The sequence below is a fragment of the Notamacropus eugenii genome, chromosome 4 (assembly GCF_028372415.1).
Source record: "Notamacropus eugenii isolate mMacEug1 chromosome 4, mMacEug1.pri_v2, whole genome shotgun sequence".
Taxonomy (NCBI): domain Eukaryota; kingdom Metazoa; phylum Chordata; class Mammalia; order Diprotodontia; family Macropodidae; genus Notamacropus; species Notamacropus eugenii.
In genome coordinates, this window is record NC_092875.1 from 17704660 (window position 1) to 17732411 (window position 27752).

General features: G+C 50.1%; 1 protein-coding gene across 4 annotated transcripts in view; it reads left to right on the forward strand.

Moving 5' to 3' along the window:
• Nucleotides 1–27752, forward strand: part of TTC28 (tetratricopeptide repeat domain 28) — a 702579-nt gene that overhangs the window by 630403 nt on the left and 44424 nt on the right. For all 4 annotated transcript variants that reach the window (XM_072600072.1, XM_072600073.1, XM_072600074.1 and 1 more), the window contains one exon: nt 16540–16680. In XM_072600072.1, coding sequence (XP_072456173.1) covers nt 16540–16680 — 141 coding nt within the window. The remainder of the gene's footprint in view (nt 1–16539; nt 16681–27752) is intronic.

The window sequence follows — 27752 nt, forward strand, 5'->3', positions numbered from 1 at the left end:
GATCGTCAGTGGCAAGTTTGACAGAGTTTGGCCACTGATTCAATCAGCAGGCAGGCTCCAAGAGCGCGTTGTGGGCCAGGCCTGGGCTTCTCGCTAGAGACACAAATACAGTGAATAAAGCAGTCTCTGCTTTCAAGGAGTGTCTACGGTAGTGGGGGAGACAAGAACAAGTGTGTGTGTATAGGGAATAAAGAGAACAAATATAAACAAGTACAAAATCATTTGGGAGGGAAGATTCTGGCAGCCTGGGGGGTTGGGATGTCAGGAAAGGCTATATACCAGAAGGTGTGACTCGGAAGAGAAGAGGATTCTAGAAGGGAGGGCATGCCAGGCATGGGGGAAGATCCGTGCAAAGGCCGGGTGGTGAGAGATAGAATGTGGTGAGTGATAAACAAAGAGAACGATTGGGCTGTATGGAGGAGCTCCAGAGAGGTCAGAGCCAGGCCAGGATCGAGCTCTGCATTGGGAGGCAAGATGAGCAGAGGGCTGTGGGGAGGGACGGAGAAGACAGAGGATGTAAGGGAGCCAGAAGAGGCCTTAGAAGACCAAGTCAACCTGTTGATTCTACAGATGAGAACACTGGGGTGGGCAGAAGCCAGGTGGCACGCCCCTCACACAGCTGGTGAGTGTCTGACTCAGAATTCCGACCCAGGGCTTCCTGACTCCCAAGTCCAGGGATTCTCCACTAAGCCGTACTGTCTAAAAAACAAAACAGAATTTTAAAGAAGCCCCACAAAACAGAGCCAGAGGAAAGCAAAGGGATGTTGCTCTTACATAGTAATGTCTGAGGCAGGATGTGCACCAAGGTTCTCTGACTCCAGAACCAATGTTCTCACTGTTCCACTTTAGGATGCTCCTAGGATATCCCTGCGGAGCTGTCCAGGAAGCAGCGGTTAATCTGGGACTGTGAGAGATGAAGGCCAATGGCACCTCCATCGTCTGCACAGCGATGTTTGGCTGCTTGAGAGCCTCTGGGATGGAGGAAGCAGACCCAAGACAGAGCCTTGGGGGACCCCCACATCTGCTCGTGTCCTTCCTCCTCCTCTTAGCATAGTGTGTTGGGGAGCAGGAGAGGAATACTGAAGGGAACAGTCAGTCCTGTGTTCAGTCTTGTGGGGTGTTCTGAAGAAAGCCAGGTTTCCAGGAGAGTGTGAAAAGGAAAAATTGACAAGGACATTCCAGCACGAAAAAGCAGCCTGTCCCTCCAGAAGAACATGTCAGTGCTCTCAGACAAAGCCCCAACTGCCCCACCCTAGTTATGACTCGGAGGCCATAGACTGGGTCTAGAGCATGCACAGTGTCCAGAGCTGGGCAGAGAGTGTGGACTTCATTGAGTAGGGAATGGGGAGCCATTGTGAATGTTTGAGTCAGGAAGAGGGAGCAGAGGACAAAAGACCCATTAGGAACCTATGGCAACATTCTGGATACAGCTAATAATAGTCAATTCATCAAAATTCATCGAAAATAATTCATCGAAAATCCCAAACTTCATTTTAATCCTTAAATTGAACCTCTCTCCCCCATCGAGCCTTTGGCTGAAGCTAATAACAAGTAACTTAATGTATTATGTGAGTCACCTATCCTGTCCCTAGCCTTCCCCCATCCCCCAAGAGGAGCTAACGAGAAGGGGAAAGCCAGAACACAGGCAGCAGAGGTGAGGACCCCTGCTCCCAGATGTGGGCTGACAAGTTCCCCCCTGCCCCCAACTCTGCAATCCAATCTAACCCTAAAGGCATCTTAGGTCATTTGGCCCCATGGCAGAAGCAATTCATGAGCTCTGTCCCACAAAGCAGTGAACTTTGTTTATAGTCAGTAGGTCCTTCTGAGAAGGTGTGTCTCACCAGAGCTTTGTCCACTTTGATGGCAGAGAAACTGGAAAGCAGGGAAAGCAGCTGCCAGATCTGGAGGAAGCAGGGAGAGCCCTCGAGGCAGGGGCATGAGGGCCACACAAAGTACCACCATCCTTCTGCCAGTGCGTGAGTGGCTGGGGGACTTTGTGCCACAGACCATTTCAAAGAACTAAAATCCATCGGGGGCATCCCTCTGAAGGTCTGAGACTTGGCAGAATTAGAGATGAACTGAAAGGGTCTTCATTTGGCATATGAGGAAACGGAGGAGCAGAGAAGCAGAGCCCTTGTCTCAAGTGGCAACGCATCCAATTCAGGATGTATTTATTAAGCACTTACTGTGTGCAAGGTTCAGTGCCTGATCCTCTAAGGGGAGGGGATTCAGAAACCCATCAGGGAAGTGAACATTCCAAATGCAAGTTGAACTGACTGACTGTTTTAAACCCTCATCCTCATCCATAGCACTCAGTCCAATTCAGGGCTGATTTCATCCCTTATCCTTCCAGCACACACGACTGCAGAAAGCTGCCTTATTAACCCTGAGAGCAGCCGGGAGCTCCCCTATTGGGGGCATCAGAGGAGCCAGACCTCTCTGCTCAGCTGGGCAGAAGTCAGATAGGAGGAGGGAAGGAGGGAGGAAGACAGAGACATGGCAGGAGCACCAGATTCCCAATGTCTGCAGGGGAGAGTTCAGCCCTAAGAAGCTTTCATTTTACTGAATAAGTCACATGATGGCCTGAATTCTCGTTGCCATTAGCATGAATGTGGTCCTGAAAGCACACAGCCACTCCATTTTCTGTTCCCTGCCTGCCCCATCAAGCCAGGGGAGACTTGCAGAGATTGCTACTGATCTCAGAAGCTCAAGGGGGAACATTTCAGGGTCGCTGCACAATGGCATGTAATTTATAGGGTACCTCGGGAACTTCAGGTGAGAGGGACAAATGGGGAGAAGCAGCATCAGCCCAGTGGGGAATATTTCAGAGATGACTGGAAGAGCCAAGGCCCACAATTCAATGGAACAGACTGTCTCCCAGGAGAAAGTGAAATGAAGTGTGGGTAGACCTGGAGCAGGAGGAGGGGGACAGGAAGGGGGAGAGGAAGGAGTAGGGGGAAAATGGGGAGGGGGAAAAGAAGAGGAAGAGGAGAAAGATGGAGAGCTCCAATGAGGACAACAGCCTCCACCACTCAAGGCTGAAAGTGCTTGTTCTGCCTGGTCTGCCTCACGCATCTGTTCTAGGGGGTGGGGTGATGATGGATCAAACCTGAGCTCAAGAATCCCGATATGATTCGGGGCCTTGCTTCCTCTAACCTGGGTATCCATGGACTCAAGCTTCCTCCTCTCGATCATCCGGCAGGTACCTTCCAACTCTAAATCCTGCAAATCCCTAAACATTATTCCCCCCATTTTACAGATGAGGGGAATGAGGCTCACCAGAGTAAAGTGCCTTAGCCACCATTACCTAGTGGGACTGTACATCCTCTGCCTCTGTACAGACAGTCTTGAACTCTATCTCCTCATTTCCTTTTTCCTCTGACCGCAGGATGTGGGTTCTGGGGCTCTCTGCTGTCCCATCAGCTCACTTCAGTTCAGTCCAATTAAGCAAACAGCCATAATCCCTCAGAACAAGGTTACTCCCATCATGAAGAGCACAGCGCAGCCTGCTCATGACAAGCTTCATTTTACAGAGGAAGAAACTGAGGCTAGCCAGTGAGGAATATGAGCCAGGGTGCCTGACTCCAAGTTCAGAGCCCTTGCTTCAACAATGCATCAGCTTCATTCCCCCGTCTTAACCATCAGGCAGGCCTGGTCTTTATTCTTTTCTTAATGAGGCATACAAATCAGCAGCAGTCACTTTGTCGGATACTCTCAAAGCTCTGGTGGTTTCGAATCAAAGACAAGGCAGTGACAACTCAGACTTTTTAAATAGCAAGGTTAAGAAGAAAGAAAGAAAAGAAAGACATTCCCAAGGAGAAGGAGGTTAGATAAAGCCAAGCGTCCCCAAGCAAAGATGGCCCGCACAGGCCTTGTCCCTGATTCTGCTATGTGTGACAAGAGAAAATGCCTATTCTAAATTCATTGGATCCCAGGCTGTCCAGGTGAAGAGACCTTGGCCTCACATCTCTCCAGACTCCCTTCTCATTTTGGGCAGTGCCTTTCAGCACATTGTACACTGGCATTCCAAGATTGGTGGAGGTGGACAGGCCCTTGAGTCCCATGCTGACCCCTAGTCAGTCTCTCCAGGGTAGGCTTTGCATGTGGCCCTCCAACCTGAGCTGGTAGACCTCAGGGAGGGGGCCGACCATTGTCATTGTAAGGAGCTTTGTCCTGACATAAAAAATTAATTGAATTCTTTGCAACTGGCAACCGCTGCTCCTGGTTCTGACCTCTTGGACCACACTTTCCATGTGATGGTTCTCCAGACCCTTGAAGGGAGCCCCCGTTCTGTGTCCCCCAATCCCAGTCTTTTCTCCAGGTCCTTCAGTAGGTATGGATTTTAAGGCCCATCACCATCCCATGGGCTCTTCTCAGGGTCATCCACACATCTCAGTTTCCTTCTTGTACCATCATGGTCCATATTTGGCCTGGTTGGCACAGAGCATGGTGACTCCCCTCCTTCCTGAGAGTGTTACCTCTTAACACGGGGCAAGCTGAACGGAGCTTCTCAGCCTCCACAACAGAGCGCTGTTTACACCATGCTCCTAGATCCCAGAAACCCCTGATGTTTTGCAGGTGAATTGCTGTCTGACCAGGCATCCTGCATACTGTAATTGTGAGCTGACTGTTTGAAGCCAAGTGTAAAACTTTACATTGATCCAGTTCAGTGCTCAAGCCCACCAAGACCTTTTGGCTCCTGACGCCGCCTGCCGTGGGTTGGTGCTCCCTCCCAGCTTAGTGCCATCCACACATCTCATGCATGCCAGCCATGCCTTGCTATTCAAGACCTTCATGAAATGCCAAAGGGCTCAGAGCCAAGCCCAGATCCCAGGATGCTCTCCTGGAGAGCCCCTGCCACTGTCCTGCCAGCATTAAACCCACTAAGCTGCATTACTATCTCATCCACATCTCTACCTTTTCTCTAAAATAGCATGAAATACAAAGTATTGGATGCTTGGTTCTCACTCTGAATAGCTGATGTCTGTGCACCCCCCTGATCTGCTACTGTATCAGTCCTGTTCAAAAGGGAAGGAGACAATCCTGCTGGAGCTGTTTTCAAGAGCACCAGGCTGGACCCCTTCACCGGTCACTGATCAACTCTAGCGATCAGCCGCAGAATCTGCCGAGGGACCCAAGTCATGTTTCCCAGCCTGTGATTTTCAGGCTCTCATCTTTTTCCTTTTTTGGGAGACTGAGACATTGGCCTTCTCCAAGGCTGCAGCACTCCCCATCTTCGCAGTCCCCGCCCTACCCAACTCAGGAATGACAGCCACCCTTTACTTCTGTGCTAGAGGGCCCCTTCAGGGATGACCCCGCTTTCTTCCTGCTGATCTTGGCGGTCAGGTACACAAACTTGTTCTCTCCTTTCTCGCCCTATGGTCAATCTCCCAGGAAGATAAGGGGAAAGATAAATGAGAATGAGGTGCCTGTTGGTGATTGGCCCACCCACCCCAGGAGGTGGTCTACTCCATCTTCTGAATCTCCCCTTTTCCTCAAATGGAGCTAAAAAGCTAAGAGTCCTGGCCTTTGTGGCTTCCATGCTAGCCTCCATCCATTCTGACCTTTCTCCTCTGAACTCTGCCTGCAGCCATCTTCATTCCCTCTTCCACCCCCCTCCACCTCATGTGGATAGGCTAGGCTGGGTGTTGTGGACATCAGCCTCCTCAGTGGGGACCTTGATGGGTTTTCCTGCTAGCAATTATTTCAAGAGGTACACGTAATAATTCCAGACTACATTTGTAGCTATCCTCTCGCTGAGTCTGCAGAAGAACCTGGGAGAAGGATGACATAAGGAGTTGTTGTCCCCATTTCACAAAGGAGGAAACTGAGATTCAGGGATTTGAAGTGATTTGGGCAAGGTCACAACACAAAATATCCAGGTTCTCTGACTCCAGATCCGGGGCTAACTCACAATTGTCAGTAATGTATTTCGGTAGCTCTCGGTCCTGTCAGGAGTGCACCACATTCCCTTCCTCTCTTATGAGGCTTTTGGCTTCTGATGAAAATTTCATAAATGATATTCTGTACTTTTCTGACTTCTTAGGCAGGGGTTAAGGAACATAATTTCGCCTTTTCCCTGAGACTCAGGCCCAGCTTCAGACAGCATTATTGCAGTATTCTTCAATCTAGTCATGCCCCGTGGGCTTGAAGAGGATTCTCGGATTGCCTGCCCACCCCAGCCCAAGACTGACTCCTGTGTCTGCCCAAGTTTGCTCTTCCTGCAAATCCCTCCCAGTGCCTTCAAATGAACCTTATGAAGCCTCATCCTTGTCCCCATCCTCAGGATGTGCCCCAGGATGTCAATGTCCTTCTAAAAACATGGACCCCCAAACTCAAGAGGCCATTCCAACCCAGATCAGACCAGGGGAAAATGTGAGGCATCTTTCCCACATGCTGGCCCTCACCCTAGGGCCTCTCTGGATACCTCCTCACCCCTGTAGGCCCACCATGCTTCCCCCTCTTCTCTACTTGTGAAATTGATTATTGGACCCCATGCGTCAATTAAACAAGAGACTAGAAAGTGTCCCTGGCACACAAGGACAAAAATCATAGATTTTTATATTGTCACTAGAGAGAAGCTGTTCCCCTAGTCAAAAGGGACCCCACCCCCCACCAGTCATAGGACCATATAAAAAGAATGCAGGGAAATCAATTCAGAACCATCTCCAGACTGAGAAGAACAGGTGTGGTCGTGTGGTCAGGTCTTCACGGGGCCCTTTTCTAGACTTCAAAAACTTGTTCCAATCCTCTCCCCACTCACACCACCCCCCAAAATCATTCTCTGGTCTCAGTGCCTTTGTTAGCTTCCTGGGAAGGAGAAACTTTGGAGAAAAAAGTTCTCAAAAATGATTGTTCACCCTCTCTCTGAAGACATGGACGTTTGCAGCAGAAAATCAGGTGGTCTTAAGGGGTTAACCCCCCATGGCACAGAGCGGTGGGCCTGCATATCCCTATGACCTGACATTTTTATGTAACCCAGGCTGCCTGAATTCCAACATCAATGGGATTAGATTCTTCAACTGTAATTAAAGAAAATTAAAGAAAAAATCTTTGACCAGAGGCCTTGAGAAGAGAGTGATGGAATTTCATAAAGCACAAGCCCACATGAAAATGTCCTCAACATGACATGAGGAAGAATGGGCCTGGTCTCCCCAAAGTGTCCTTTTGTCCAGCAGGCAGGCTGCAGGCTGCTGGGGGGAGGGAGGGAAACTTCTCCCTGAGATGGATTTGCCTCATGGGTGGCAAACATTTCTTGGTGCTTGCTGTGCCTGAGGCCCTCCTTGGCTGTTGTTTGAGGGAGGACCAGAGACAAAGCCACCAGGCCCAGGAGCACAGAGAATGTAAGTCTCTAGGAGAGAGGCCTGGAAGGCTTAGGGAGTCCGGGGGGAAAACGCATAGGGAGCATGGGAAGGAATTCCTCACATCACACAGCTACAGCCCAGTGGCGAGACCAGTGGATTTGGAGTCTCAAGGAGAGGGAACTCTGACTCTGAATCTGTGTGACTCCAGCAAGTGTCTTGCCTTCCTTGGGCCTTAGTCTCCTACCCCTAGAGTAGGCTTAGGGTTGGTCCACATAGTCTCTGGTTTCCCATCAGCATGAATCTGACCACATCACTTGCCTCCTCATTGCCCCTGAATCCAATATCACCTCCTCTGCTTGGCTTTCACGGCCTTTAACCACCAACGTCTCAGACATCACCCCACCCCATGCTGCGATCCAGCCAAACCCCGCTTCTCTCTGTTACTCACATGTTGTATACCTCCTCCTCTGTCCATACCTCTGCTCTAGGCACCTACTCCTGGGATGTCCTCCCTCTTTACCTCTTAAAGAATCCCTTTCTTCTTTCCATACTCAGCTCAAGGACTACCTTGTATATGAATAGCAAAATTTCCCTGGGTGGCTAGGTGGTTCAGTGGATAGAGCACTAGACCTGGAGCCAGAAAGACTCATCTTCCTGTGTTTAGCCTTAGACACTTACTAGCTCTCTAACACTGGGCAAGTCACTTCACCCTGTTTGCCTCAGTTTTCTCATCTGTAAAAACTCTAGTATCTTTGCCAAGAAAACTCCAAGTGGGGTCAAGAAGAGTTAGACATGACTGAGCTGAAAGCTTTTCCTGATCCTGTCAACTGCTGGTGCCCTCTCTTCCACATTACCTATTCAACTACTTTGTATGTATTCACATTTATCAACTTTAAATTATTCTATATACATTCAGACATGTCCTTATTGAATCTCCAGTACCTAACATGGTGCCTGGGACATAGGCACGTAACAAAGCTTGTTGGTTGATTGATTAGTAGGAGCCTATCTAGCTCTGTGTTCCCGAAAACATAGAATAAAGTTGGCAGAGTTGAGAGAAGGCACATTGGATGGGACTGGCTAAGGAGGGCTTCTTGGGGACTTGAAATCCTAAACTAGTTGATGAAAGACATGGTTGGAGGAGGAGGAGGAGGGAGGCAGATGCACATTCCAGGTGAGAATGAGCAGGATGAACCAGGCTCTGGCCACAGGAATGAGCAGCCCTTGTGAGGAGTACCTGCTGTTGCTGGTTATTGTGTTGTGTCCAACTCTTTATGACCCCATTTTGGGGTGATTTTCTTGGCAAAGACACTGGAGTAGTTTGCCATTTCCTTCTCCAGCTCATTGTTCAGAAAGTAAAACAAGGTGAAGTGACTTGCCCAGGGTCACACAGCTAGTAAGTGTCTAAGGTTGGGTTTGAACTCAGGTTGTTCTGACTCCAGCCCAGTGCTCTATCCACTGAGACACCTAGCGGTCCACGAAAACTCTATTCCCAACTAAATTTTTTAGGAATCAAGTTCCTCTCGGTCTTTTGATAGTTAACACCCCCTTTGTGGTGAAATTCTAGGTGTGGTATTTCCAGCTGGAAGGAAGCGTTTGTATTTTAATACCTGGTTACCTCTAGTTTTATCTTCAAATACAGACAGCCATTTCTTTGTCTAGATAAATAGTTTTTAATTTAGTTCGGTTCTGAACTCCAAATGATGGTATGAACCAATCCTCCAGATGGGACTTGGAGATGGCCCAGGTCTTGTCTGATAAAGGCTCATCCATCCACCTTGTGAGCTCTCCAGTATGGCTGTCTGCTCCAGCTCAGTATTCATTTTCATTGTCTAAATGTTTATTAATGGAGATAGTCCTGGAAAGGAGGAAGCCTGGACTGAGAGGGGAGCATGGTGTTGGTCCTGCTACGGAAGCCTCAGGCTGGTGAATTAAGATTGCTGAATAGGGCTGCAGTTGAAAGGCTCCAGGAAAATGGAACTCAGTGAGAAGGGCTCTTTGAAGATTTTTATTTTTTTTAACAGGATTGAAAACTGAAGCCTGGCTCAGAGCTTTTGTGTGTGTGTGTGTGTGTGTGTGTGTGTGTGTGTGTGTGTGTGTGTGTGTGTAGATTTCTGGCAGGGATAGCAAATACAGTCATTTGACTTCAGACTAACAGAAGGTAGGTTCTATAAATAACAGCTGTTAGATAAAAATATGGATTAGGGGTATTGAGATGATATGGAAAAAATTTCCTAGTATAATATACAGAAGCAAAGGATGAAACCCCACTGCATAAAAATATCAGCTTTTCCAAAGAGACAAGCATATGTATGACAAAGCCTTGAGTTACTGAAAAGAAACTATAATAACTTCTGTGCTGCGTCAAAGAGATTTAGATCTTGAGGCTCTGTGAAAATGAAAGAATTTCAGGAGTTCAGAACAGGAGACTTTCTATCACCCGCCACTGGAGTGGAGCTGACAAAGCTCGTCTTCAGCATTCCTCCCCCCCATCAAAAGCTGCTGTAGAAGGGGGGTCCGCTAACCCTAGTCACTCTGAGACACACATGACAGATAAGGTTTACAGCGTGACTGCTCTCGGGGTATTTGTATCTTAAGAATATAAGATCTTAAATACTCAGGATGGGGGCAGGAGACCCTTCTGTCACCTGGGAAACTGCCATTAAGGTGGCTGGCTCAGCCTTGCCTGTGACTGCCCCGCTCTGACTCACAAATCTCATCTCTTCTACCTTTCCTTTGTCGCCGCTTCTCTTCTATAAATTATTTGAGGGCAAGGCCTGAATTCTTTTGTGTTTGTGTTTCCAGTCCCAGCACCATGCCAGACATGGAGCAGGTGCTCTGTCAGTATTTGGGGGATGAATCATTAAAAGCTAGCAGAGTTGTTGTTCTAACTCAACCCCCCAAGCAAGGGTAAGAATATCTAAATCACAAAGGTGCCATGAGTGTTCATGGGAAGGGTCTAGGTGGGAAGTGAGCCTTATCTACCCAACCCTGGGAGAGCAGCAGGTAAAAGAAGGTAGCCCTTCTCACCCCAGGCTCTTCTTGGACATGAAAACTGACTGATCACTCAACAAGCCTCCCTCTAGCACCTTTAGGGTTTCATGGATGCTTTTCACAAAAACTCAACATCCATTTTTGGATCTTTCCTTATTATGGTAAATGTGTGTTCATCCTTCGTTGCCAAAGAAGATCATGCCATCAGAGAAATAATGACATGACTTGCACTTGACTTTGTTTTGAGTGAGGGAGGGCTGTGCAGGTCACCAGCCTTACTTCTCCTTCAGAATCATCTGAATCCAATGACCCAATATTCCTCAGGATGACTGGAGATGACCCAGGATGAGGCAACTGGGGTTAAGTGACTTGCCCAAGGTCACACAGCTAGTGAGTGTCAAGTGTCTGAGGTGAGATTTGAACTCAGGTCCTCCTGACTCCTGCACTGGTGTTCTATCCACTTCACCACCTAGTTGATAAGGAAGTGTTAGGAGAGATGTGATTGTTGAGTCTGGAAAAGGGAAGGCACTGGAGGGATTTGAAATTAAAGGACCTGGGTTCAAAACCTGACTCTCCCACTTAAGACCTTTGTGCAAGGCCCTTCCCCTCTCTGGGCCTCAGTTTCCTCATCTGTAAAATAAGAGGGTTGAACCTGATATCTCGGGCCTCTATTAATTCTAAGTCCGTAATCTTATTATACAAAGATTATGGATCAAGAAAGTCAGTAAATATTTACTAAGTCCCTACTGTGCATGAGACCTGAGTAGATGCTGGGAATAGATAACATAGGGCTGATCCTTGAAGAGTTTACATTCTGGACTTGAAGTCAGACAGATCTGTGTTCGAATCCTGCCTCAGATACTTCATGGCTGTTTGGCCAGAGACCACTCACATTTCTCTGATGTTCAGTTTCTTCATCTGTCTGTATCTCCCAGGGTTGAGGGGAAATTCAAATGAGGTGATTTATGTAAAGTGCTCGGCAAACTTTGAAGCGCCATCTAAAATATTGGCTGTTGTTACAGTTTCTAGAGTGGATGTGACCTATTCAGAAATAAATGTCAGTTGTGTGGAAGAGTCTGTGATGGAAAGGAGCCTTGGTTGGTTGTCCAAGGAAGGTACTAATGAACTGTTCTCCTATCTCCCACATAGAGTCTGGAAATGGAGGTAGACTGCTATGTGTGAGAGGCCTTGGTTTGACAAAAGCCACATAAACACGAGGAGAAGCCACCACAACGGAGACCACAGAATTTCTGATCCCTACTGAGAAGGAGTGCAGGTCCACAGGCCATAGGGCTGAGCCTTGCAACTTCTTGAGGGGCCTTTCTAGCTTGTGCAGCTGTGATCTCCTTGGCCAGTCCAGACCTGCACCAAGCCAGGCTTTCCCAGTGCCAGACACCAGCACCTCCATCTCCTTCCAGCTTTTCAACAGTCATTTTCCAAAGCAGAAGAGAGAGCTCTATCCCTTCCTCTCAGTGTTTGGGCATCTCATACTTTTCCAATACATTTGGTGCTGCCTGGAAACCACAACAAACCATATAGGAACAAGCGAACACGTTGCTCCTGGCCTGTCTTGCAGTCAGGGGCCTTGAACCGATTATGCCTGATGGGGAACACATGCTGGGAGGAAGTGCCTAATGAACTTTTCATTCTTTCCATTTTATCTTTTTGTAAAGATAAGTTTTCTGGAAACGATGGACTATTTTGATGTGGTTTGATCACGTTGTTCAACTGTGACCAGCGGACCACAGTCGCGCGGCTGCTGTTTGCTCAGAGAGCTCCTCACCCATGGGTTGTAGTTACTTGTGGGTTTGGAGTCGGTGTCCAAGCAGCTAGCCCTCCATCAGAACAGAAGGATGACTGAGATGAGACTAGGGAAAGACAGAGATGTGAATGAGCCAAGGTGTCAGGGCCCAAAACTGAGTGTGGTCAGAGGGAACGTCAGAATCATGGTGGGCAAAGGGACGGCTGAAAGAGCCTCTGCTAATGTCCCCTCAATTTCTGTCTCTTCATACTGTTATAATTAGTGTTCTAGGTTGTCCAATAGTAGTGGAGAGATGTGGCATCCTTATCTGATGCCTGAACACAGCGAGGAAGTTTCTAGTGTTTATCATTACAAAACAGTCTCACTCTTCATTTTAGAGACCTGTGTTTTACATATTGAGAGACCTCCCACACCTGGGCTTTTAAAGGTTCTTAATCTAAGTGAGCTTTCAAAGGCTTTTTCTGCGTCCCTCTGTCTCTGTCTCTGTCTCTGTCTCTGTCTCTGTCTCTCTCTCTCTGTCTCTCTGTCTCTCTCTCTGTCTCTCTCTCTGTCTCTCTCTCTCTCTGTCTCTCTCTGTCTCTCTCTGTCTCTCTGTCTCTCTCTCTCTCTCTCTCTCTCTCTCTCTCTCTCTCTCTCTCTCTCTCTCTCTGTCTCTCTCTCTCGATCTAATGTGAGTTTTCTTCTTTTTTGTGATTTGTGAAGCACGCTGTTTCCTAACAAGCCTTGTATCCTTTGTATTAGGCCACCTTGACTTCAAAACAATTTCAACCAAGACAACAAAGGAACAGCTGAGAATTAGTACATGGAGAAGATTGGAAGACTGGGGCTTCAAGAAAAATCTTTTCTGGGCCAAGTTCTATACTAGGGAAAGAGACAAGCTCTGGCATGGACTCCCACAGAGCTTGGTTCCTGGGCAATTTCTAGTTCACTAAGTGGAAGGCTGCCCACCTTGCAGGGCGTGATTTCTGGAGAGCCTGGTGTTTCCAGGAGACATAGATATGGAGGACATTCTCCACAACTGGTAGCTCTCCCTGGAAGCATACATCTGTCCCACCTCTGGAGTCAACCCATTGGGTTTTGCTTTTGAATCAAACACCAACCACAGGACGTGGTGTTACTGCCTTCCCTGAGCTGTGCTCCATCATAGTCTGTCCTTTGCTCTGCCTCTTCTTGCCCATACTCCTGCTGGAGTCAAGCATCTGAGTCTGGTCTCTCTGGGCCTGGAATGTCTGTCTTCTCCCTGGCCATACCTTCCTGTCACTCCCTCGGGGCCTCTGGCACTCTTTGTCTCAGTGACTCCCCTGGATGAGGGGCTCCTTTCACTGTTGGTGTCTTAATATGCCTTGGAGTCTTGAAGCTGGAAGTGACCTCCAGGGCCTCTGAGGCTATCCCTTCAGGCTCAAGGAGGAGAAGGGACTTATCCATGGTCACACAGTGTTTCCAAAAAGGGTGTGAACATCCTCCCAAAGACTCTCAGTCTTGAAATAATTCAAGGTTCAGCCCAAGACAATAACAACTCAAACTTCTTTAGCACTTTCAAGTTTAAAAACCACTTTTTTCCAGAACTGTCTTCCCCTTGGTAGAGAAGTAGCCAAGAGTAGTGGAGAGAAAGCCAGCCTTGGAGTCAATATGACCTGGGTTCAAGTCTTGCCTCAGACAGATACCAGCATTATGACCCTGGGCAAGTGATCCAGTCACCTCTTTTGAGACAACATGTTGTATAAAAGGCACCAACCTGGGCTAGTGGAGGGACTTTCTTCCCATGACAGTTTCCTGTATGGATGAAAATCATAGGCCTAGTCTCTATCCCTGACCTTCTGTGGTTGGGAGTACAAGTCATTCCCATTTTATAGAAGAGGAAACTAAGGACTCCGAGGACTTAATTAAGTTACCTGTGGCCACAGCACTGGTGTGTATCAGAGCTGGGAGTCCGAGGTGTAAAAGGAGAGATTTGTAGCTAGGATAGAGACATGGAGTCCTGCACCTCAGAGGGCAGGCATCAAGGCCACCCTTCCATCTGAGCTGAACCACAGATGCCCCCTCTGACATGCCTGACACTTCTGGTGGGACAGAAACATCTCACCTCCAGTCCTATCCCTGCTGCCCATCTCTTCCACTCAGCAGCGTAGAGAAGCCCTCAGGGGCCGGCTATAAATACTTGTTACATCACCTACTTGTTTCTCCCTTTAGGCTTAGTGCTTGAGTGTCAAGAAACAGGAAGTAATCCTATTAGGAATTAAAATCAAAGAGAGAATTGTGTCTGCCACCAGGGTGTGAAGGGAGCTAGCTAAAAGAAGGTGGAGGAGAGAGCTAGCTACATCTCATCCTTCTCACCTTCATATCTCACTGAGTGACATTCAAATGGTCAGAACTGAGCTGGCAGTGTGTGGATGATGGGCACATTCCTGGGCTAAAGAACCTGCTCTGAGATGCTTACACTCCTTCCAAGGGCCCAAGAATCCCCAGGGAGGTTCCCAAGCCTCTACCAATCCCTATCCTCAGCCAAGGACAGTGGGGAAGGGGCCTAGTGCCTCTCCTCCCCAGCCCTGGAGAAGGGGGTGGCCATGGATAGAGAGAGTCAGATGTTTGCCAGCCCCGGTAACCTCTCCTCTTCCCTTCTATTTTCTGCTCAAACCTTAACCCTCAGAAAGAAGGCACATGGTTTGTATGGCAGCCAATGCCATGGAGAATGGCAGCAGGGTGGGATGGAGAGAGTCCACCACTTGGTTCAAGGTCTCTGTGTACCTTAGCAGGTGCGTGGCCTTGAGCAAGTCAGAGACCATCTCTGAGTCCCATCTCCCCTGGAAAATGGAATGATTTAGGGAACCTTCTTTATTCACAAGGTCATTGTGGGCGAGTTAAAAAATAAACACCCCTCTCACAAAGCCCAGCCTCATTGAAGATTCCCTCACCAGATCAGTCCAAGGCAACAAGAAATTCAGCTGGGACAGTCAGGAGGATTCCACAGACCATCCAGCATCCAGCAGGCTGAGAGCTGGGAAGAACAGCCCAGGGACAGCAAACTGGACTCCATTATCCTGCCCCCTCCCCACAGTCCCCTGAGCCATCTATCTCCTTGTAGCTCCGTCCAAAGGCTTGGCTTCATGAGAACTGGTCCGTGTGCCAGAGGCCACCTGTTCGCTGCTGTTCCCCAGTGCTCTGATGGGTCATGCAGGAAAATGTTTACGAAAGAGTATGTTGGTGCTGAGGAACCTCAAGTTTGTCTGTGGACTCAGTTTTGCTTGGAGCCTTCCCACGAACTGGGGATGAATCTGACCCAGAAAAGGACTTCCACCTAGAGAATACATGCTGAGCTTTCAAAAGATTCCAAGGCCTTGGGTGAATGATTGCTGCAGGCTCTGTGGATTTCCCAGCAGCCCCCAGCCAGATAAGGCTTGGTCATTTGGGTTTTGGCCAAGCGATAGACAAAGTGCAGGTGTCAGATTCAGAGCCCTTGTGAGATACTGAGACAGTTTCCAACCAGGAAATGCCCATTTAAACAAACATGCAGCGATCACGATCTAGTGCCCGCCTTCCTTCTTCTGGCCAGACCTTACATTCAGCATCCTAAAGGGTGCCATCTTTCTGAAGGATGGAGCAGGGCTCCACAGACAAGTCACCTTCCCTGAGTCCCTTCTCTCATGTGCAAATTTGGAGGCTGGGACCAAAATCTGAGGCTCCCTGGGCTCTTTGAACTTAGATGGAGAAAAACACATCTTTATTTACATAGGATTGGTCTCCTTTGTATAGCTCTACATTTAAAAGCATTATTCTGAGTCAGCACTCTGCCAGGACATGGGGAAGCCCATGGCCTGATCTGTAGGGTTCCTCTCAGCCTCAGAGGCCCTTCCCAGTATGGACCTGGCTCTCAGAGCAGTCTCAGCCACTGACAGCATGCGCCAGTCCTCGGACAGTCAGTGCTGGAGGGAGGGGGAGGACAGAGGGTTTGCCTGAGGCAGTGGTGAGAGAGAAGGCTGTAGGGGAAGTTTGGGGTCAGGAACTTCAGTGCTTGTCCAAGGAATGGGCTTTATCCCAGAAGGAGTCAGGGATCCATCAAAGATGTCTGAGCAGGGGGTGCTTTATGTTTCCATACAGGGAACCTCTCTGTGACAACATCATGCTCCACCTAGCAGAACTTAGTGTTGTTGAGTAGACGGACCTTTCTGCCCTTTGACTTACTCTGGGAACTTGGTAGAATTGGGGTTTTTGGTTTTGATTTCATCTTTGTGAAAAGTTCCTTGAGCCAGGCGTAGACCCCCAAGGGCATCCCAGACTTGTGTCTGTAAAGTCCCAGGATATTTTTGGCTCTGAGAAGACGCCTCCGTTATCACTAGCCCCACACCCCTCATTTGACATTTGGGAGCACCAAGGGCAACAATTCATGGCAGAGGTTGAGGCCCAGGAAGCTCCCAGTCAGGCCTGGGCCCTGGCCTTCCTCTTCCTCTGTGATGTCCGTCCTTCTTGCTGCTCTTTTTACAGAGCCTGCGCCAGCAGTGAGACGGAGAGTGAGGCCGGAGAGATCATGGACCAGCAGTTTGAGGAGATGCACAGCAAGTTGGCCTCCATCACAGACCCAACAGGCTTCCTGAGGATGGTCAGCCGGAATCACCTCTTTAATAGGTGAGTGCTGGGCTTGTGCTGGGCTCATGCTGGCCTGGGGTCCTGGCTACCAGCTGGTGCCCTCCCTGCACAGGCCTCCAAAGCTACCTCCTAAACCAAAGTGTGAAGCAGATACAGTTGGGCTTGGTGATAATCCTTCTTTGGCTCAGAGGGGAGGCCTAGGGGGCATCAGCTGCTTCTCTAAATAGCCTTACAGTTACTTTCTGGAACAACAGTCTGACAGAAACAGGGATACCCATTAACTAAGTTCTGTGGGTGGCCTCTAGGCCAAGCTTCAGCACTGACCCCCTTACCAGGGTCTGAGAGTGTCTAGGAACAGTGGGGAGACAAACATTGTGGGAGGGAATAGTTAGAGATAGACAGACAGACAGGAGGAACTCCTATACCTGTGCTCATCTTTCTGACTGAAGTCTGGAGGGACCCAGGGATGTGCCTATCCCCTTCTTCGTGGTTTAAGGAACACTTTGGTACATAGCTCCCACAAAGCTCCCGTAAAAGGCTTTGGTGGAAACTGTCCCAGTGACAGCCCATAGGCCTTCTACCAGGGTGGTTTAGGACTCATGCCCAGAAGCTGCAGAGCCCCCAACCTCTGTCACTGGGTCCCTGGGAGACAACCAGCAAGCGGTTCAGGGGAGGCTGCTGTTGCGCTGCTTCACTGTTTCACTAGCAACAAATTGGCAGCCCCATCCTGCAGCCCCTTGGGAGGGGGTGGGGGAGCCTGCCACAAATGGAGGGGCTCCAGTTTAGAGCAGGTGTGAAGCAAGAGGCACGGTCCATGTAGGGGACGGAATGGGAGCAGAGAGAGATGAGACTCGCAGGTGGGTTCAGGGGGCAGCTTCTCCCCTCCTCCTCCCTTACTCTAGGTGGCTCAAAGGGAGCCAGGTGTCAGTGTCCCAGATGAACTTGGGAGCTCTCTGGACAGGATGTCAAACATCCCCAAGGGTCCAACTCCTGTGGCCTTCATTCCTACCCCTGCTTTGGCCAATGTCTCAGGATCAATTGAGTGCCTACTGTGTGCCAGCCCTACTATACAGGACACAAGGAATACAAACAGCAAAAATGAAACAGTTCCTGTCTTCAAGAAGCAGCCATTCTGCTGGGGTGAGGGGCACAACATGTGCCCAAATAAGTAGATGGAGGGAGGGAGAGAGAGAGAGAAAGGGAGGGAGAGAGGGAAGGAAGGAGAGAGAGAAAGGGAGAGAGGGAGGGAAGGAGAGAGAGAGAGAAAGGGAGGGAGGGAGGGAGAGAGACAGAGAGGGGGGAAGGGGGGAAAGAACAACTGAGGGAACCCAGAAAGATTCTGCTTAGGAGGTGATGCCAGAGGAGAGCATGGAAAGAGGCTCAGGGTGCTGTTCCCTCTGGCTGGCGGGGGCATTTGGGAGTAGGGCCATAGTGGGGATTCTTCAGCTAGCATGGCTCTGCTACAACACTTGTTTGGACAATGGGAATGCTTCAAGTGGTTGATATTTTAGGGAGCAAACTGAATATAATGCAAATTTCACCTTTGCTTCTGCATAAATTCATCCAAGAGAAACTGTGAGAATGTGGAAAATGCCCGACTTCCCGGCACCTTCCAGGCTGCATCCTTTCTGCACAGGAAGGGCCCAGGAGCTGAGGAGGCCTGGGCCGGCCCCCAAGGCCTGCCCTCTGTGATGGTCAGGTGGATGCTGCTGCTAATGCATTTCTTAATCGTTTCTTTTAATGCGGGTGAAGTGGTGCTACCACTTGCAGTAGGTTCTCATCTCTTATTAATGTGTCTTTGATGAAGAGTTTGGCTTGACCATCGCCCCCTGGAAAAATAAAGTGAATGAAGACCATTTATCACGCAGAATATAGCTGCAGTTGGATGGATGACCTCTAGAGCTTGCCTGTGTGCATGCACATGCATGCATGTCTACATGTACGTATGCATGTATGTGTGTGTACTGTGTGTGTGTACATGTGTGTGCAGGGGGGAGTATGCAGTACAAACTGACAACAAATTGGACCCAGAATTAAACAGAAGGGAGGCTGGATCACCTTTAGGAAGTTACAAAGCTCCTTTAATGGCCCCAGCCCTCAGATACCAAAATTCTGCCTCTGTTGTTGTAGCCAAAGAACTGGAAATGAATTTTCCAGGTCAGTTGAAAGGTCCATGGGACCATGACCTTTGACCAGTGAAGAAATTGAAAGAAGGCAAGCATACCAGATGTCCCTGGGGAGATGACCAGACAAGTGGAGGGGCTGGTCACATGGCAGGCACCAGGCAGACAACTGGACAGGAGGACACAGGACAAGGCGAAGCATGAGAGAGTGCAGCCAGAAGCCTTGGAGGATGGGCAGATGCTGCTGCTGAAAGGAAGGTTGAAGCTGCTGAGATCCCTCAGCCATTTGCATAGTGGGCATGCAGAGCCATTTTCTGGTCCTCCTGCCACCTCTCTGATCAAACCCTCTCCATCTTCTTTGCTGGGTCATCAGATGTAGCTGAGTGGGAGGACCCAGGTCTTCACCCTGAGCCATCATGGCCTTCCCTCCATTGACCTTGTCCGTGAAGATCCCTCTAGGTCTACACACCCCATTGCTTGCCTTCCCTCCTAAGCTCTAGACCTGCCTCTCCAGCTCTCACCTGTCAGGCCTCTCCACCTAGATGTCCTGCACGGATCTGAAATGAGACACACCAGACAGAGAATTCTTCTTTCCCTAAGGCAGCCTCTCTTTTTAGCTTTCCTGTTTGTGTTGAGGCACATCAGCAACTCCCTTAACTCAACTCCTGCGTTGAACTAGCTGCCACATCTTGGCACCTCAACATCCCAGCTTCTCCCCATCTGTCTTCTCTCCACTCCCACGGCCTCGCTCCGGTTCAGACACTTGCTCCTCTTCCCTGGATGATTGCACCTGCCTCTTAATTGACCTCCTCTCTCCCAGCCTCTGCACACCTGCTGTGAGAGGGATGGCCATGTGCCTTCCTTACTCACAAAGCTTTAGTAACTTCCTCCATGCCCCAAAACATAATACAAGTCCCTCTGTCTGCTTTTTAAAGCCTGTGGTTCTCCTTCCAGACTGAGCCAAACTGACCTCTGCTGTGCCCCATCGATGACTTTCCAGCTCCCCTCAGGGCTCTGCTCAAGGACCACAGCCCTCCAGAGATCTTTCCCAGTTAAGGAGCACCACCCCCTTCCCTGAAGTCTTAGTGGAGAAGAGAGGGGATGCCATTCTTAACATTATTCCCATTTTAGAGACGATCAAAGGACCATGAGTTGATTTGTCCATAGTTGTGCCAAGTCATATCCAGGTCCTCTGACCCCATGTCCTGGCTGGCCTCGACCTCTGCACCTCACGCTGAGCAGCACCAGCAGCCTCTGACTGCGCCTCCCCAAACGTAGCCCAAGTGTTTGAGACTGTGGTAGAGGACCTGTTTCATCACGAAGATGGCTGCAGAGTGGAGAAAGGGGACAAATATGTGTGCCAGCAAACCCCAAAGAACCTCCAAATGAAGCCTCTTCATAGGATCACAGGTTTAGACGCATGCGGTCCTGCCACCCTCATTTTATGGGTGAAGACACTGAGACCAGAGAGTTGAGTCACCAGCCTGAGGCCCCACAGCTGGTGTCTAGGCAGGATTTGGACCCACAGCTTCCTGAATCCAAGTCCAGCGTTCCCCCACATGTTTCAAATATTAATGGTACATCCAGGATGACAAAGGACCCTAAATCCAGGCCATGTGAGGAGATTTTGCCTAGAGCAGAGGACTGGGGCGGAGCAAGACAGTCACCTTCATGGATGTGAGGGGCTGTTGCATAGAAGAGGGATTAGCCTTATTATGGTCAGACCCAAAGGCAGAGCTGGGAATAACTGAGGGAACAGATTTCAGTTTTGTGTTCAGAAGTAGAATGGAGTGCCCATCCGTCAGCTGTGGTGTAGTGAGGTTCCTTTGGGACTCAGCTGTCCTCCCAACCCTAAACTGGGTGATTTTTTGTCCCGAGGGCCTCTGGGCTTCCTTCAGAAAGTCTGTGAGTCAGTGGGTCCATTGCTGTAGGGAGCTCTGCAGCGGCTTGTCTGACCTGGGAGTTAATCGCTTAATGTCCCAAGCCTCAGTTTCCTCAGCTGTAAAATGGGGTAACACTTTCCTCATGGGGCTCTTGGGATCATGTGAAATGTTGTTCATGTAAGTGCCATGGAAGTGTAAAGCAATATTGAAATGTGAGAGTACAACAGTAAGAATAGCCTGGTGGGCTGGGGGTGGGGGTGGCAAGCAGCTGCCTTTCCAGGGCATCAGTGGTTGCCATGACAGGGCTGATGGAGCCTTGGCATAGGGGCTGAAGCTGCTTGTTTAGCCCACTTGGAGAAAGGAGTCAACTCTCCTTTCCCCAAACTGGGTCAGCTGGAGCTAGGGGACAGCCCCCCAAATTGAGCAGGATTTCCCAGCCTCTGACCAAGCTCAGGACAGGCCCTGTGGAGGCCAAGAGGTCACGCCTGGAGGAGGCATCTCACCAGATGCCCAGTATCCTGCCTGGCCTCTGGGACTCCTCCACTTTGGTCCTTCCATGGGGGCATTGGATGCTTAAGTGCCAGCTGCTCACTTTAGTGGGCTGAAAGAAGAGGTTCCTACTGGTAATTTCAGTCAAGTGAAGCAGCCTGTTGTTTTTATCTTGCACGTTAGAGAATTGGTTTTTGTTTCGGCTTTGTTTTCTGGGGTTTTGCAACGGCTGATATGTCTCCTGTACCCAGGCAGAAGGTAAATCAGTATTTTGAGCCCGGAGCAAAGGGCTGCTCATTAACACAGACCCAGGATGTCTCTGTTGTCTGAGTGCCTTTTCAGCAATGGTGACTCCCAGAGCACCCTGAAGTGTTCCTTGTGTCTTTCCCACAAAGCCAGTCTGCAGTTGTTAGAAGCCTCCTGGGGATTCACTGTTCTATGAACTCCTGAGACCCGAGCTGCTGCAAATGGGAGGCAAAGCCTCACACTTGGGTGCTTGAAGCTGCTTGCTCAGATGTGGGACTGATCCTGGGGTAGGTGAGCTAAAACACACTAATCTATAGAAGAGGGAAGAAAGAACAGAGAGAAAGTCTATCGCTTCCAACAAAACAGAAAGGACAAGAGAGACTCATATTCACACTGATATCTATCCTTCCCCACCCAGCTCAGAGACCCAGACCAGCAGATGGGTGTGAGCACACGTGTGAATATGCATGTATGTGAACACAGGTGGGAGAGGTGTACATACATGTGCCCTCGTGGGGTGGTGGAGTTTTGCCTGCAGGTTCCTCAAGTCGTGGAGCCTGGCTGGTATGTGGCTACCTCTGATGTGGGCCCACCTTCCTGACAGAAGCCCTGGTCCTGGTAACGCTGTCTCAAGTGTTGCTGATGCCTTGTCCCAGACTGGGGCCATTCTGTGCCCTTTGGGAGACGGTGGCAGAGTCCATCCCCACAGGGACGCACCCTGGTCCTCTCAGTTTTTTGTGTATTCCTTGATTCACCCTCCTGAGGCACTGGAGAGATGCTTCTACAAGCAAATCACCACACATGCAGATAGTTCATCAAACAAGAGGTCACACAGATGTGCATGCAAGGGTTTGTGTGTGAATGTGGGCACAGTCATACAGAGGTCCTGACCCACTGCCACGTCGGGGGCACTTCTCACTGGGTCACGCTGCCAAGATGCTCATGTTTGCATGACCATCGAAGGAAGGCAGATCCAGTGCAGCCTCAATCCTGAGGAACATTGTCTGACCCACAGTGTGACTGGCTCAAGTTCAGACTTGATGAGGAGACTTTCCTGGCAAAGGGCCTTGTGGGTCTTTGTTGCCTCCCCTTCCCTCACAATCGCTACAAATCCTTGATTTTCAGTTGACTGCAATCCCCACTCAGTCCATCTAGCCTGTGGTGCCATCCTGTCCCCACTGAGTGCATCATCCTGGCTGGACACACACATATGTGAGCTCATGAGCCCTCAGCCAGCCTAGGAGCCCCATGGGAGCCGGGGCTCACACTCAATTCCGCTGGATTTTGAATCAAGGCTTAGCTTTCAGGCTGCTCACTGGGCCCCACAGGCTTCTGCTGGTTTGCACAATCTTTAGCTTTCATGTTAAAGCAAAGAGCTGATGCTAATGAGCAGGACTGATACGTTGCCAGCACATAATAGCACACCAGAGATGCCCTCAGAGGGCACCGCTGTCACAAGACCTCCGTGTGGTGTCCAGTGCTGACTGGCAGAGCAGGACTCAGAAGATGTAAGACAAAGGAAAAGGAGAGGCTGGTTCCAGGCCAACACTGGGTCCATTCTCTCCTGGAAGAGCTGGCATCCAGCCAAGCCAGGGAGGGAGACGAGTCATCACTTAGACCTGCCCTTCCCATCCAGGGAGTCCCAGGACACTTGGACCCAGAGTCAGCCTGCAATTAAGGAACAGAGTGGGCAGGAACCAACTGTAATTTACTGGGGGAAGTAGTTAACATGTGGCATCTGACAGCATCATTCCCAGGGGCTCAAACCCACTCTGAGGCTTCAGGGGGAAGGAAGATTCTTTCCTTGTGCCAACATCTGTAAGAAAAAACTAACGGAAAGGCTCTTCTGACTATGTGAATATAATAGATTTTGCCAATTTATTTTTCTGTTGATGTCTTAAAACCTGGCAGGAGCTGACACCTGTTTAAATCAGGAAGTCAGCCAGCCCCTTGGCAGGTGCAGAATATTTTTCCAAGCCATCAGGTGGGATATTAGAGCATCCTCGGCTCTGTGAGGATCCAAAGAGAAAGAGTTGGAAAAATGTGCAACCAAACCCACCCCCTTTCTAGGCTACTTGACCATAGGAAGAAGCCAGCAGATCACTGAATCACAGGATTATGGGATCTGGAACTCAGCTTGACCTTTGAGACCATCCTGTCCTGCTCCTTTATCTTCCAGATGAGGAAACAGGGCTCAAGAGGGACCCAGACAGTGGAAGGCTGCATGTCACAGCCATAGCAGGTCTCTGACCCTGAATCCATTGCTCCCCCCACTCATCTGGGCTCATATGAGGAAGCTCAGTAATGGAGAGAGAAAGGGGCTGTCCTGGAAAGTTACGGGAACAAGGAGCCGACAGTGGGGCTGTAGCTACATGGAAAATGATGACTGATTTTTTCCCCCCTCCTTTAGAGGTCACCGAGTTGTGCCTTCATTGAGTGCACATGGCTAGGAGCTGTCGCTGTGATGGGAGGGTCACTAGCTTGCTTTCTGAACCTTCTGGGTAGGCAGGAAACCTTTGGCATGGGGCCCTCTAGTGGTCATCTGGTCCTCGGAGCCATGACTGAGGTTCCCAGCACCACTGATGGGAAAGAGAAGAGCCATTGGAGGTCGTTTAATCCAACCCCTTAGTTTTACGAATGGAGAAACTGAGGGCCAGAGCAGCAAAGGGACTTGCCCCAAGGCCACACAGGTGGTGAGCTGCAGAGCCGTGATTCCCACCATGCCCTTCTCATCCTGACTTAGAATTCCGAGATTTACAGGTCAGTGTGGAGGGTGTTCTCAGAGACTAGCTCTCTTGGCTTAGAGTTGAGGAAACTAAGGCTCTGTATAAAAACTGGGTGTTTTGTATCCAGCAACACACTATCCATCTGTCTGTCTGTGTGTCCTGGAAAAGTCACTGCCACATCCGGGGAGGATGGGACCCAGAGGGCTGCTGTGCCTGGAGGTCTCTGAGCTGATGAGAAGCTGGTGAGACTGGCTCCCTAGAAAGTGAAAATGAATGATAAAGAGATCTCGGAAAGGTGAGAAAACAGGTTTCCCAGAAGACTGAGGGAGCTGATTAGCATGGGAAGAGAAAGAAGTGACAGACACCAGAGAAAAGCCAGGCACATCTTTCCTGGAGCTGCTGTACCTCCAGACTGTGGGATTTCTCTCCTTTTTAAAGAAATAAGTAATGATTCAGGTGTGTGTCATTTCCACAGCAGGCTCCTGAATGAGAACAGGGCTCTTCCCTTTGCCCCCGTCCCTCCCCCCCCCCCCACGCTTTGGCATCCTTTCCTGGTGGGGTGGGAATTGTGGGTCTTGTGGCAAGTCCCATTCAGTGTGAAACCGTGCTAATGAGGCTTGAGATGGAAGCAGACTCTTCAGCGAGAGAGTGACAGTCAGGACTCCCAATACAGAACCTTGTCAGACTCACTGCTGTAATTTAAAAGAAAACCTAAATCTGGATGATTTGCTACTGGTACTCTTTCTCATGGGTCCCCATTTTCCTGGATGCTTCCTGTACTGCTGGACACAGGTGGGGTGTGTCTCTTGGCATTTTCAGACACCTGACTATGCAGCAGCCTGAGATCAGCTCTCAACAATGGCTGTTGACTCACCTAGGAGCCGTCTCCCAAGGCCTCTGGCCCCAGTGAGGGAGAAACAGGCAGAGACCTGCTCTGCCTTCCTGAAGATATGAAAGATGAGTCAAAGATGCTGGTCCCAAAGAAATCCCATAGCCTTGTGGAAAGTGCCTAGCCCTCAGATGTGACCATGGAGGGTTTGGGGGACAGAAACCATCCAGACATGGCTTTCCTAGAACTTTACCCCTCAGAGACAGTGACAGCTCTATAAACATTGGGCCAGCACCCCAGAAGCCAGCCAGGTTCTAGGGTCAGCACAGAAGGTCATCTTATATTGGCCTTATAACTGACTCTAGCCTTCCCCTTCCAGGTAGGAGAGGCAGCTTCCTCTCCTGCACCAGCTGGTGTGGGCTGAGGGGGTGCCCCACCAAACCCCACGGCCAGTCCCAGGCATGGGAATCTGTGTGGTGTGGGAGTGTGGTGCTGAGATGCTGCCACCTGGGCACCTTGTTGGGCCAAGCCAGTGCTCCAGAGAGGCATCAGACATCCTGGAGTCTATACAAATGAACGTTGGCACCATGAAAGGCCTGGGGCCGGGAGTCTGTAGGTCTCTGGTGGCCATAGCCTAGAGGCTTCTAGCATGAAAGTCTGGAAAACACTAAGAGAAATAGTCTATCATGATGCAGTCAAAAGGACGTGCCTGTGGGAAAATGGGAGAGAACTGTGCCTTTTTCAGAACTGGAAGAAAGCTTGGAGGCAACGAGTATGACCCCTTCATGTGAAAGGACCAGAGGAGGAACTTGACCTGGTGCATGCCCAAGGTCCCATAGCAAATCAGTTATGGAAAGAGGTTCATCTGATGGGAATGTCCCAGTGCCACCAAAAAGGGCCCATCCTCTGCAGGCCTTAGTGGGTGGCGGGCGCTGTGCTGGGCATGAGACATACAGAGAACAAACAACGACACTGCCCCTGCCCTGGCGTAGCTTACATACTGGTGGAGGGGACATGGACAAAACTTACTGGGAACGTAGGCTCCTCAAAGATGGGACCTTGGGTGGGCAGAAGCCCTGGAGTGGAGCCTTGGGGTGCTTGGGGCTCCAGGATACAGGGGTAAGGAGGGAGAGCATTCCAGGCACAGGGCGCCAGGGCGAGAGACAAACGTCCCACACTGGGAGTAGCAAAGGGGTCATTCTGGCCAGAATTTGCCAAGTCCCATGGAGAGTCTGATGTAAAACACAAGTGTGAGCTGCAGTCAGATTGTAAAGGACTTGGGGTCAAGCCTTTAGTCCTCCTACCTCCAAGCCCAGCTGCCTCAGGCACAGGTCAGACTTGATGCCTTCCGAGGTCTCGTCCAGCTCTGAAATTCGTGTGTGCACTGGGAGGCTGGAGCATGGCTAGCTGGTGCTTGTGCAGCACACTAACTACTGTGAATGAATGAGTGAAGGGTTTATTAAACCCTTATTGTGTGCTGAGCACTGTGCTAGGAGATGGAATACAGAAAGAGAAGCCAGCCAGTCCCTGCTGATCAGGAGCCCCCGTTGGGATGAGGACCCTTCAGCTGCAAGTCAAAGGGAAGGGTCCCATGGTTCTCTCGGGCTGGTGGCAAGCAGAAGACGAAGCCTCTTCTGTGTGCACATAATGCCTGGTAACTGTGGCTGCACCCCTGCAGGTCTACACTGCTTGTCCCTAGGGGCGGCTGTCCAGGATAGTGGCTGAGGGTACTGGGCTAGAAGCCTGGCTGTTCCCAAGGCCCTTGGGCTCCTGGTCTTGGGTTGTCTGCAACAGGGTCTGGGGGAGGTGGTGGTTGAGGGTGGAGTTTGACTTGCCTGGCTCATGCTGTCTCCTGACTCATCCTTGGGGCTCCTGCTGCTTCATCAGGGCTGGCCTGGCTGCCTTGTGGGCATAGTCAGTTGATGGGTAGGATGGCCCCTTCTCCATGAGAGCTGCTTCCTCAGACCGTGGCTGTCAGAACAGAGCAGGAAGGAGAAGCCCCTTCCAGGGTTCTTGTGCCCATCCTCCTCTTGGTGGCAGCCTGTCAGCAGGTGTAACTGCTGGTAGTGATGAGGAAAGTGGGTGCCTTATCTACAATAATTCCTTTCTTCTGTTGGACAGAGCATTAAATAATAAATAATTTATGAACTTGAGAGATAATTGCAGTCTACCCAAACATCTGCTTGTCTTCACAGAGGCGTTTTCACCAAAGGTTAGACTTGGAACTTGGACTTGGGAGAGAGTTTGCCCAGCTTCTTCCCATTGATTGGTTGTGTGATCTTGGCAAATCATTGTTCCTGGGGGCCTCCCTGTAAAATAAGGGAGATTGGGAAGCCGAGCATCTGAGTTCAATGTGACCAAGACGAGTCCCTTCCTCCCCTGAGCCTCAGTTTCCTTCCTTGTCTCCTGTTGAGGAGAGTAGCCTCTCCAAGGGCCCTTCCTGGTGCAGAACCTCTGCCCCTTGTGCCCCCATCAGGTGTACACCAAGAGCCCCTCTGCATGCTGGCTGGTTGAGCTGCAGATGTGGCACTTGTGTCATGAGCATCCCCAGGAAAGCCCAGGAAACCAGACTCCCCACTACCATTGGGTGCCTTCCCCTCATGAGGGTGTTGATCTTCCCCAGCTTTGGGAAGGGAAAAGGGAGAATTCTGGGAATTTCTGGCCAGACTGGCTGCTCTTTCTGCTCCAAAGGCAGAAAACCTGCCCCCAGCCATCCCTGCATCCTTCTGTGTTAGGAGTCCATGCAGGATGGCTGCCCTGGAGAAAAAGGGAAGACGTAACCTCCACCCTCCAGCCGTTGTTCCTGACAGAGCTC